Genomic DNA, 11,325 nt, shown 5'->3' with positions numbered 1-11,325 from the left:
CAAGGCGGTGGTGACACACACCTTTAACCCCAGCAATTGGCAGGCAGATGTCTATGAGTTCGAGGCAGGCCTGGTCTACATTATAAGTTCCAGGTCAGCCCGAGCAGAAATGCATAAAAGAAAGACCCTGTCTCAAAAAAAAAATTTTTTTTTAAAAAGAACAAACAACCACCTGAGTGAATTTATGTGTACCACATGAGTGATGTACTTGCAAGTCCAGAAGAGGGTATCAGATCCCCTGCACGTAGAGTTACAGATGGTTGTGAGTTACCGCGTGAGTGCTGGGAATCAAACCCAGGTCCTCTGCAAGATAAGTCAGAGCTTTAGCTATTGAGCCATCTCAACATTGCTGCTCCACCCCCCACTGCCTTTTTCTTTGTGCCTCACTTACCTATCTATAAAGTACAGATGATTGTAGGGACTTTGCAGGGTTATTGCAAAGCAGTGGTCCTAGAACTTTGGTGTGCACTAGACGTCCTAGCAGGCTTGCTGAAATCCAGATCCAGGGCTTGTGGTTCAGCACATTTGGACAGAATATCCATTTCCAGCACATTCTCGGATGGCCCCGAATACTGCTCCTGCAGGCAACACACTTTGAGACCCATGACCGTGGTGGGATGAGTGAGTGGTGTCAGGAGTGTGTCACACAGTGCTTGGCCACACTCAGGTGTGGTGCACAAGCCACATCCAGCTATGTGCCTCAGTTTCCCCAAGTATGGAAAGGGAGTTTAACAACACGCCTTCTGCTAACCACCACAAGGGTTTGAATTTGAAGCATTGGGTAAGTAACACCGGACAGGGGTCTTAGCGACTCCGTTATCCAGTAGACTTCCCCCATTCTCAAGGCTATGTGCGTTGGGTCCTGTCAAGCCCTGTGCTGGGTGCTGAAGACGTGGCTGATGCTCTTGGCTGTACGGACTGACCCTGTGGTCAAGTCTGTGATCACCATAGTGCAGGGGATGAAGCCTCTGCCGGAAGGAGAAGCTCGGGACGTTGCAGGAGGCCAGGATTGTCTCCAGCAATGTGGAGGGCGGGGAGGGGCCCAGAGCAGGTGATGAAACACAGGGTAACAGACAAAAACCAGGCTCTTAGGATCCAGTCCTCATCCAGACAGAAGCCCAGAGAGCCAGTAGTGAATGCCTACCGTGGGCCAGGCACACAGAGAGGCAAGCTGTCACTTAAGAAAGGACTGTGCTCGCTGGGTGTGGTGGCACACACCTTTAATTCCAGTACTCAGGAGGCAGAGCCAGGCGGATCTCTGTGAGTTCGAGGCCAGCCTGGTCTTCCGGGTGAGTTCTAGAACAGCCAGCTACACAGAGAAACCCTGTCTCAAAAAGCAAAAACAAAAACAAAACAAAACAAGAGGGAGGAAGAGGACTGAGCTCAAACATGAGCCTGATGCTCTGTCTTTGTTGTCCCTTCCCAGCTCCCTGGCCACTCCCCCAGGAGCTAAGGTGTCTGCTTTAGAAAGGCAGGATGCAGACTGTAAGGATGATTTTTGGAAGGAGCCTCACTTACAGTAGGCATGACACCCCATAGATGTCGGATTCCTCCCATAAGGGTCCCCCACTTGGGGACTCCATGTTGGATGCTGAGAAGAAGTTGTCTTCAAAGTGGGGAGTCCCCAAACTGGGCATGGTGACACATTCTGTAATCCTAGTATGTGGAGACAGGAGGATTGGGAGATCAAGGTCATCCTCCAATACATACAAAGCTAGAGTCCAGCCTGGGCTACCTGAGATCATGCCTAGAGAAAAAGGCTTCAGGGTACTAGACAGATGTGCTTCTGAGTGGTCACTTCTGCTCCCTTAGGGCCAACCCCTCCCGTCACCCATGGCATCTCCCATCTGGGTAGAGGCCACATTGTGCCTCCTGAAGAAGCAGAGAGCTACCTTCTGCTGAGGGGCTACCACTGGCTGCTCCCTCCTCCCCTGTGGCTGTGGACTAAACACAAGCTCTGTGGCCTGACTTGGTAAGTCAGAGCTGCTTCTCTGGCCAGCGGTTTCTCAGACTCCACCACCCCACCCCACCCCCCACCCCCGTCTGTAGATCATTCACTTCTGGGCGGAGGCTGGGGCCTGTGCTCCTTTTTTTTTTTTTTTTTTTTTTTCCAGACAGAGTCTCTCTACATAGCCCTGGCTGTCCTGGAACTCACTATATAAACCAGACTGGCCGGGCGGTGGTGGCACATGCCTTTAATCCCAGCACTCGGGAGGCAGAGGCAGGCGGATCTCTGTGAGTTCCAGGCCAGCCTGGGCTACCAAGTGAGTTCCAGGAAAGGCACAAAGCTACACAGAGAAACCCTGTCTCGGAAAAAAAAAACATAAATAAATAAATAAATAAATAAATAAACAAACAAACAAACCAGACTGGCCTCAAACTCAAACTCACAGAGCTCTGGCTACCGAGTGAGGGATTAAAGGTGTGCACCAGCTAGCTGCCAGTCTGTGCAATTTTTTAATTACTATTATTTGTAATTTATTTTACTTATATGGGGTTTTGCCTGAAGAGGTCAGAAGAGAGTGTTAGATGTTGTAGAATATTAGTTGATGTGTTAGATTTGTTTATGCTGTGGAACATGTGTTTAATGATGCAAAGATGTGTTGCATTCTTTTATGTTGCATTTGTTTCACTCTGTGAAGCTGTGTTACTTTGCCTGTCTAAAACACTTCATGATCTAATAAAGAGCAAGGCAGGAGAAGGGATAGGTGGGGCTGGCAGACAGAGAGAATAAATAGGAGGAGAAATCTGGGAGGACCAAGATCAAGGAACGAGGAGAGGAGGAAGCAAGGGGCCAGCCATGGAGTAAGAAGTAAAGAAAAGTATACAGAAGAGAGAAACACAAAAGCCCAGAGACAAAAGATAGATGGGATAATTTAAGAAAAGCTGGCTAGCTGGGTGGTAGTGGTGCACACCTTTAATCCCTGCACTTGGGAGGCAGAGGCAGGTGGATCTCTGTGAGTTCAAGGCCAGCCTGGTCTACAGAGTGAGTTCTAGGACAGCCAAGGCTACACAGAGAAACCCTGTTTCAAAACAAAAACAAAAAAAAAAGAAAAGAAAAGCTGGATAGAAACAAGCCAAGCTAAGGCCAGGCATTCATAAGAAAGAATAAAACTCCATGTGATTTGGGTGGTAGGCCCCCAAAAGAGCCAAAAAGAGTACAGAGTAAAAAACAAAAAACAAACAAACAAAAAAACAAACAATTAACAGTTGGATACTTGGATCCTCTGGAACTGGAGTTACAGACAGTTGCAGATGGTTATGAACTGCCGTGTAGGTGCTGGGAACTCACCCCAGGTCCTCTGGGAGAGCAGTAAGTGCTCTTAATCACTAAACCATCTCTCCAGCCTCACCCCTTGGTGATCCTTACAGCCTTCCATGTCAGGTCAGTACAGTTTTGATCCCTGCTATACAGATGAGGAGGCTTAAAGAGGGACCGTGACTGGACCAGAGCCACTGCCCTGCACACAGTGCGGTCCTACCCACCCTTCCAGGCTTCTTGGGTGTTCCAGAGACAGGGATGAGATGGCTGCTGGCTGGGGGGCTCAGGAGAGAGCTCTGCAGGACTGCCCCTCCCTCAATCCAGCTATGGGCCTGGGGGGCCATGATACCTCCGTGACAGCTAGCTCCCCAGGGAGAGTGAAATACGCCACCCTTTGTCAGCGGCTGTCCCACACTCCACTGGAATTGGCTAGATTTCTGCTTGCAATTATTTACTGTGTATCGACTGAGCGCCAGAGGCAGCAGGGGAGGCCGCATGGGAAGCAGGGAGAAGACAAAGGCAGCGGCTGTTTCTTCAGCTATTTTTACTCTCTGTGTGGAGGGCTGACTCCCATTTCACGGGAAGACAGTTAGCTACAGCCTGCTACACAGTCCAGCGCTGATCCATCATCAGTCGGGAGGCAAAGGCAAGAGGCTCAGACCTTCAAGATCATCCTTGGCTCCCTCCACAGGGAGCCTGAGGCCTGCTGGGCAGAGGGGTGGGTGTGTGCTGAGGTTGGCACCAGTGGCCTAAAGTGTCTTTTTAACTTCTCTAGATTGGTTTGCTAGGCTCCCGGGAAATCCTGAGCCTTAAAGGGGGTGAAGGGGACCGGCATTTTCAAAGGTGCCAGGCACCACACATCTCTATTCACCACTCCAGTGAATCTCAGCAACCAGAGTATACACCACTGTTAACTCAGTGCGACAGAAGGGGATCCTGAGCCACAGCGATTCGGTGTAGTGGGTTCAAGAACACACAGCAGGGGAATTGGTATTCGAATTAGGGTCTCTCTGATTCCATGCCCAGTGGTCTCTCTCCTTCTCTACCTCAGGGCTCTCTCCTCTGCCCTGCCGTCATCCCTTGCCAGAGGCTAGCTAGTACGTAACTCCTGTGGGGAGACCCTATGGTGGTGAATTGTGAAGACAGGAAGACAGTCTAAGGGACATTTTCTTTGAAGCCCAGCAGAGGGCGCCTCCTCCACAGCCACACTTCCAAAGCTTTCTCTCTAGAGGCCGCTGGGGAGCCTCAGAGAAGGGACGTGTCTCATGGGAGCCCAAAGCACGTGCATTGTGCATTCCGTTATCTTTGGCCTTCTTCCAAGGGTGCCCCCCTTGCTGAATCCCAGGGGACCCACCAACATGAGAACTCTTCCATCCTGCTATGGATGGGGAAACTGAGGCTAGGGGATGCAAGAGACTCAGCCAGATGTCCTGGAGATTGCAGCTCTCACGTGTGCCTGCCCCCAGCTTCAGGATATTATACCCCGGATTTCAGAGAGCCTAATAAGGTTCATATTTGAAGCCTTCCAGAACCTTGGCTCAGTTCCTTCAGCTGTTTCCTGGGAAGAATGTGTGTGTGTGTGTGTGTGTGTGTGTGTGTGTGTGTGTGTGTGTGTTGGGGGTGGACAATGGTGGCCCCTGGATCTATTGCAGTTACTTGTGCTGAGTGGGACAAGGCTCAGCTAAGAACAGCAATCCCAAGGGAGGTGAACCTGGGCGGAGTGTTGGGAAGACACCTGCCTGTGGAAGCCAAGAGTGAGCACACAGTGGCAGGCATACCTGTCTCTGCCAGCCTAGCAAGCTGCCTGCCTCCCAACCCCATTCTTTGCCCCATGTCCATGAAGGGCCCCACTGAGAGCCCTCAACCACATTAAAGGGCTGCGACCCTAGCCTAGGTTCCCATTGTTTGGGAGGGGACCTGTCCAGGGCCACAGTGTCACCAGCTTCTAGCCTAGGCTTCTAGCTGCCCTTGGACTCCAGGAGAGTAGCCATGTGGCTGAGGATCATGAAGCTAGGAAACTCTGCTTCCCCACGTGCTCAGCTACTGAGGAGTCATTTTGTCCCTTCACATTGGTAAGCATAAAAAGGCAGTAAGAGCCAGGTGGTGGTGGTGGTGGTGGTGGTGGTGGTGGCGGCGGCGGCGCCGCCACCACCACCGCCGCACGCCTTTAATCCCAGTACTTGGGAAGCAGAGGCAGGTGGATCTCTGCGAGTTCAAGGCCAACCTGGTCTACAGAGTGAGATCCAGGACAGCCAGAGCTACACAGAGAAACCCTGTCTCAAAAATAAATAAATAAATAAACAAACAAACAAACAAACAAACAAACAAAAGTAGTATAAGAGACCAGAAACTACAGGGCATTGACCATGACGTGCCCAAGCAGGACTTGGCCTCCTCCTTAAGATCTCATTTAACTACACAACAGCCCTCATGTGAATTGTGTATCATCCCCTGTGGAGAAATGATAAACCAAGACTCAGATCAGCTAATAAGCACAGGCTGTAGCAACAGCCTCTAGTCTCTTGCCTTACTGCCCTGTTCTACACGAGGTCTTGCTATGTTGCCCAAGCTAGTCCGAAGTGATCATCTTGCCTCAGTCTCCCAAGTACTTAGTAGCGTGGGACTGCACACGAGTCCCAGCTGACTCCACCATGTAGCCCGGGCTGGCCTGATCTCAATAACTAGTCCAGACTGGTCTCGAACACTTGGTGATCTGCCCGCCCTAGCCTCCTAGGTGTCAAGTATGTGCCCGGTGGCTTTCTGGCCCTCGGGAAGGTAAGTGAGGTCCTGTTCATCCCTCCTCTACCTCCCCCTGTTCTGTCCCTGTCACCGTGAGACTGGTTCACACTCTGTGCTCACTAAGCCCTCTATGTGCTGGGCTCTGCTGGGCCTGGAGAATGGGGGCAGAGGAGAGGCCACTGGGACCAAAAGGGGCTCATGAGGAGTGAACGGAAGTGAAAATGGAGCAGGCCCGTTCACACAGACACACACAAACACTGTCACATGAAGGTCTGGGTTGTGGGAGGCCGAGGCAGCTGCCTTTATTGAGGCCTACGGGCCGGCCGGCTTCACTCAAAGGACACACACTTGATCTTGAAGTCGCCATCTGCCGCCATGTAGTTGATGGCCTCCATGTTGAGGCGGTTGGGGAACTTGAACTCATGTCCATCGGGCAGCTTGATGGTCAGGTCGGCCTGGTCAAAGGTGACGCACACCTGGTGGGCGGAGAAGGGCAGTGAGCGACACCCTGGAGCGGCTCAGAGCCTGGACGGCAGCAGCAGCTCCTACACGGGTGAGTCCCATCAGGTTCAGGGCGCCAGGACGCTGGTAATCGCACAGCCAGGATGGGGCAAGCCTGCCTCTGCACACTGAAGCCACCACGGCCCCGCCCACCCGGGGCCCGGGCCCGCCCACCCGGCCCCGGGCCCCGCCCACCCGGCCCCGGGCCCCGCCCACCCGGCCCCGGGCCCCGCCCACCCGGCCCCGGTCCTGCCCACCTCTACGGTGCTCCCAGGCTGGAAGGGGAAGGCAGGCTCTCGGTGCTCAGTCCCCCAGGCTCCACCATCTTTGCTGTTGCACACGATGGTGTTCGAGTCCCCGTGGGCGTTGAAGCGGGGGTTGAAGTGCAGGCACAGGTTGTCTTTGTCTTTCCCCAGGTTCAGCACGAAGCTAGGGAGTGACAGGCAGGCTTGAGGCCAGGCTGGCTAGCTCTAGACCCAGAGCTCACGGAGGAGAAAATGCAACATCAGCCGCTGGCCATTCATGCACCTTGTTCAAACCCGGTCAACGGGAAGACCATTGGTCAACAGGAAGACCAGGAACCTGGATTCTCGTTCTGGCCTCTCTGTGTGAGCTGAGTTAGACCCCGCCACTCCTCTCTGAGCCGCGGTTTCTTTCCCGTCTGTACCATGGAGGGCTGCCCTGAAGGGATCTCTCTCCCAGATATTAACTGGGGTCAGCCCCTTCAGTCAAGGGTGGGGGGGGAGACCCTCCAGATGCTGTCCTGTCTCGTGTACCCGAGTCCCTGGTGCCCGGCACAGACCAGGACACGCCGCAGATGCTCCATCATTTGGAGTAAAAATGCAAATAATAACCTGGGATTGGATTTGTTGCCTGGAGCCTGGTTAGCAGTACTTGCCACCGAGGTCTGGTAGGAAGAAAGAGAAAAGAGAAAAGAGGACCCAGACGCTCAGCCAGCTGCCTTGATAAATCTGGCCCCTGGCTTTCTCCACACCACAACTTTCCCTCTGGCTTTATTAGGAAACCCAGGCTCTTCCGGGTGGGGCGGGTGGAGGTGCACACTTTCAATCCCCGCACTCGGGAGGCAGAGACATGTGGGACTCCGTGGAGGCTAACCTGGTAGTCAATGGTAAATTCCGTGCTAGCCAGGGCTACGGAGTGAAACCCTGAGACCCTGCCTTCCCAGAAGAAAAGAAAAAAAAAACGTCTTTGGTAGACTTCCCGAGCTTGGGTGGCTGGTCTGAGGTCACATGGCTGCTGAGAAAATAGGCGACGGCACTGAGAGGGAAGCATTGAAAGAAAAGACTGAGCCCCGTAGGGCCCCCGCAGGCAGCTGGCACGTGGGTGACCCCTCCCTCACTGCACCCCCCCCCATACACCCCAGGCGGAAGGGGGGGGGGACAAGCCGGGGTAGCTCTTGCGGCAGCAGCTGGTTTTAGTTTAAGAAACTCCATCCCGGAGAGAGGGGGCGGGAGGGGAGGGGAGACCACGGTGAGGTGGACCAGACCCAGCGAGGAAGTGAGTCACCCAGAAAACGCAGCATCTGCAGCTGGCCATTAACCCCCGACGGGCTGGGGAGAAGCGGCTATGGCCGGCCACGCCCATCCCCAGCCTCAGGACCCACGGCCTGCGAACCCCGCCTCTGCCACCGCCATCCCCCCCCCACACTCCATTCTCACCTCTTGGCTTCGGGGGCCACCTCGCCCCGAACTCTGAGACACTCCCCAGGTTTGAGATTCAGGTTGCTTGCGACCAGACCCTGCGTAGACAAGACCACCTAGCTGCAGTTAGGGCCGAGTTAGGACATGGGCCTCAGCTCCCTGCAGTGGCCTGGGGTGTGGGCATGGGGTCATTCCCACCCTGGGTATCCTGACCAGCCCTAGGGGAAGCCTAGAGGGTGGGGTGGGGCGGGCGGGACAAGGTGTAAGTTCTAGTCTGGGTTGTCCCTGTGGTTAGGGACAGTCTCCATTCCCAGCAGGGTCTGCTAATTTGAAACTTAGGGCTGTCCTACAGGACAGAGCCTAGAAGATTCACCCATGGTCAGCTTGGAGAATTTTTTTTACTTGGAGTGGAGGGGATGATGGAGTGTGACCTCCAAAGTCCTCATCCAGCTGGATAGAAATGTCGGTGGCTCCTCCGGGAGAGAGAAAGCAGCCTGGGGCCTCTCTAATTCCCCTCAGGGCTCTCTTCTCTGCCCAGAGGGCACACACAGACTGGGGTGGAGAAGCCGAGGGGCAGGGCCCGCTACGCAGGAGTGCAGCATCGTGGATTTAGCAAGCTAGGGGAGAGCCCAGCAGATATCTGGGCATTGGGTGGGTAGACAGGGGTTCATTTGTGCGAGGGGTTTCTTTGACATTTGAACCCTGTCCCTAAAGGTTTGTAGACGACTCGAGCCTCAGCCTGGGTGTCTATTTGTGCAAAGGCACGCAGTTCTCTCGGCCTCCCCCTAACCAGTAACCACGAGGAGCCCCAGCCTGGCCTGCGGCTTATCTAGGGCCCAGGAGGTTTTTTTAAGTTTTTCTGGAGCAGAGGGTGAGCTACTGGGCCCTGGTTCTGTGACTGGGGACAGCTGCAGGGGGGGAGGGGCCAGGAGCCTCGAGAGGAGAGGAGAGGGAAGCAATAAGCGAGGGGCCTTGGCCAAAATGTCCCCCTGCCTCCCCCTTGCCCCTCCCCAGGTGGCCACACCCTTCCCACTCCCACTTCTCAGAAAACTACAAAGTGGCAGAATATCGGGCCTTGCAAGACATAAAAGTATGCTGCGGGAACTCGAAGAAATCCAGAACACTCTTAAGCCAGAGAGGCGCAAGGCTTTAGGGGGACTACGACACCCACCCCCATTTTACAGATGTGGCTACTGAGGATCAGAGAAGGCACCTGCCCCAGGCCGCACAGCTGGGACTAGAAACAGCTCCCAAACCGGCCACTTTCCTATGCCCATCTGCTTCTGCTCGATCCCCTCGACCTTGGAGTAGAGGGTCTCGCACTCACACAGGCCATGACTGAAGCGAAGCGAGGGTTCCTGCGACGCGCTGCACCAGCTGTCTGAAGACTCCACCCGAGTGACCCGGGCCCCAAGCCCTCCACGACCCTTTTAGCTGGCCCGGACCCGGTGAGTCCCGCCCCTCCGGCGGGCTAAGCCAATTGCATGGCAGGACAGCGGTGGGGGGCGGTGCCAGAGGCGGAGGTAGTGGATTATAAAGCCAGTTTTAGAGCCGGAGGTGACCAATCCGCGAGCACCTCTTCTTGGCCCCGCCCTCGGGGGGTCCAAGCGCCGCCCCTTATTCTTCCCCATCCCTCCCCTCCCACTAAAAAAAGATTTGTGCTGTGGCAGAGATTGGGGGAGCCAGTGGAAAATAGTTTGGGGATGAGTTAGGCTCAGGAGTTGGCGGGAAGGGGCCGGGGGCCAGCAGGCAGAGAGTCCCCGGGGCCCAGCGCAGCTGGTGGCGGTGTGTGTGTTGAGGAGAGGCCTGCACGGAATTAGAGCAGGGCTCCTCCGAGAGGCTGCTGCAGCCTGGCAGACCAGGGTGTGGCTCCGGCTGGGCCTCTGGCTGTGGGCCTCGGTGGAAGGCTGAGAAGGACCACAAAGCCCAGGCCCCACCCGGGATTTCCCCGGAAGCCGCCGACTGTGGCTACAGCTCAGCGCCGCTGCTCACTAGGGCTAAAGAAAGACTGGGCCGGGCGCCAGGTCTGACGCTGGTGTCCTTGGCTCATACCTTGGACTTCGCTGCAGGGCCTGCGGCGGAGAGTTCTGAGTGCCCTGGCTCTGACATCCCTGGGCCGAAGAGGCAGCCTAGGGTGTGCCGGCTCTGCATCCTTGGCCTCGTTCTCCCTTTTGGAGACCAGACACGGCCATCCATTTAGCAGACGTTTGCCTGAGCACCTACTATGTGTCTAGCCCTGGGCCGGCCTCGGAGGATTCAAAGTTGAGTCCCTCCCACCCTCCCAGTCCCTGCTCTCAGAATCCACGGTTAGGATGGAATCTGACCGGGAGTCTAATTAAATAACGCTGTGCTGGCTCTGGGGAGGGCGCAGACACCCACTGGGGTGGGATGGAGACTGGGATGCGAAGCGGGGTCTTGAAGGACCCAGCAAAGGCTTTGAGTTGAAAAGCACAGGTCTGGGGAACAAGCCCCTTGAGTGCGAGCAGACCGTGGGAGGCAAGGATCATGAAGGGCCTTGTGGGCCGGATAAAGGGTTTCATTGTCGCTTCTTCGCCTGAGGGTCCTGGGGAGCTACGGACAGTTACGGAGTGAGATGTGACTTCGGGAGGAGGCTCACTGAGCCCAGCAGAGGGTTAAGTGGTAAAACGGGCACTTCGGAGCTGCTCTTGCCGAAAAGCCTGGACCCCTCCCTTGGGCCCAGGCTGCTGAAAGGATGAGTCCGCCCTCTCTTGCGTTGTCTCGAATCTGTCACCTTTGGCTCACATTCCTGCTTGACTCAGCCTTCCTGACCTACCTCATCCTCCTTCTAAGCCAAAGGCACAGGGACAAGTAACGGTCCCCAGTCTGCCGTCCCCTTGGATTCTGGAAAAATAGCAAAGCCCCACAGGACAGCCCCTCCCCGACGTGAGGGCAACTGTTCCTGCGGTGAGTCTGCACCCCCGGGAGCGGAAGTGACCCTCTCCCGAGAACCTGCCTGTCCCCTGACGCAACGGGACTTCTTTTGGACCATCCTGCAGGGCCAGTCTGCTCAAGTATGCTTACCTCTCGCTATCTGCCCCAATTCTTCCACTATTTAAGCTTACAATGCATGGTGGCTCATGCCTGTAATACCAGTCCTTGGGAGGCTGAGGCAGGAGGATTAGGAATTCAAGGCCACTGTTG

General features: G+C 55.1%; 1 protein-coding gene across 1 annotated transcript; it reads right to left on the bottom strand.

The window, feature by feature from the left end:
• Nucleotides 1-6,272: 6,272 nt before the first annotated feature.
• On the bottom strand, nucleotides 6,273-9,614 carry Lgals1 (galectin 1). The gene is made up of 4 exons (XM_076556265.1): nucleotides 9,491-9,614; nucleotides 8,182-8,261; nucleotides 6,760-6,931; nucleotides 6,273-6,477 (listed from the first exon to the last, which is right to left on the bottom strand). The coding sequence occupies exons 1-4, from the start codon at nucleotides 9,497-9,499 to the stop codon at nucleotides 6,331-6,333; spliced, it is 408 nt and encodes a 135-aa protein (XP_076412380.1). The 5' UTR covers nucleotides 9,500-9,614; the 3' UTR covers nucleotides 6,273-6,330.
• Between the last annotated feature and the right edge of the window lie 1,711 nt (nucleotides 9,615-11,325).

The sequence above is a fragment of the Peromyscus maniculatus genome, chromosome 20 (assembly GCF_049852395.1).
Source record: "Peromyscus maniculatus bairdii isolate BWxNUB_F1_BW_parent chromosome 20, HU_Pman_BW_mat_3.1, whole genome shotgun sequence".
Classification (NCBI taxonomy): Eukaryota; Metazoa; Chordata; class Mammalia; order Rodentia; family Cricetidae; genus Peromyscus; species Peromyscus maniculatus.
The sequence above is the reverse complement of the archived record's forward strand: the minus strand, read 5'-3'. Positions and strand labels throughout refer to the sequence as shown.

Excerpts from the sequence above, each read along its gene's own strand:
- Lgals1 (XM_076556265.1), bottom strand. Across the intron at positions 6,932-8,181 it reads GTGGCCCCCGAAGCCAAGAG|CTTCGTGCTGAACCTGGGGA; the intron begins GTGAGAATGGAG and ends GTCACTCCCTAG. Across the intron at positions 6,478-6,759 it reads AGCCTGGGAGCACCGTAGAG|GTGTGCGTCACCTTTGACCA; the intron begins GTGGGCAGGACC and ends TCCGCCCACCAG.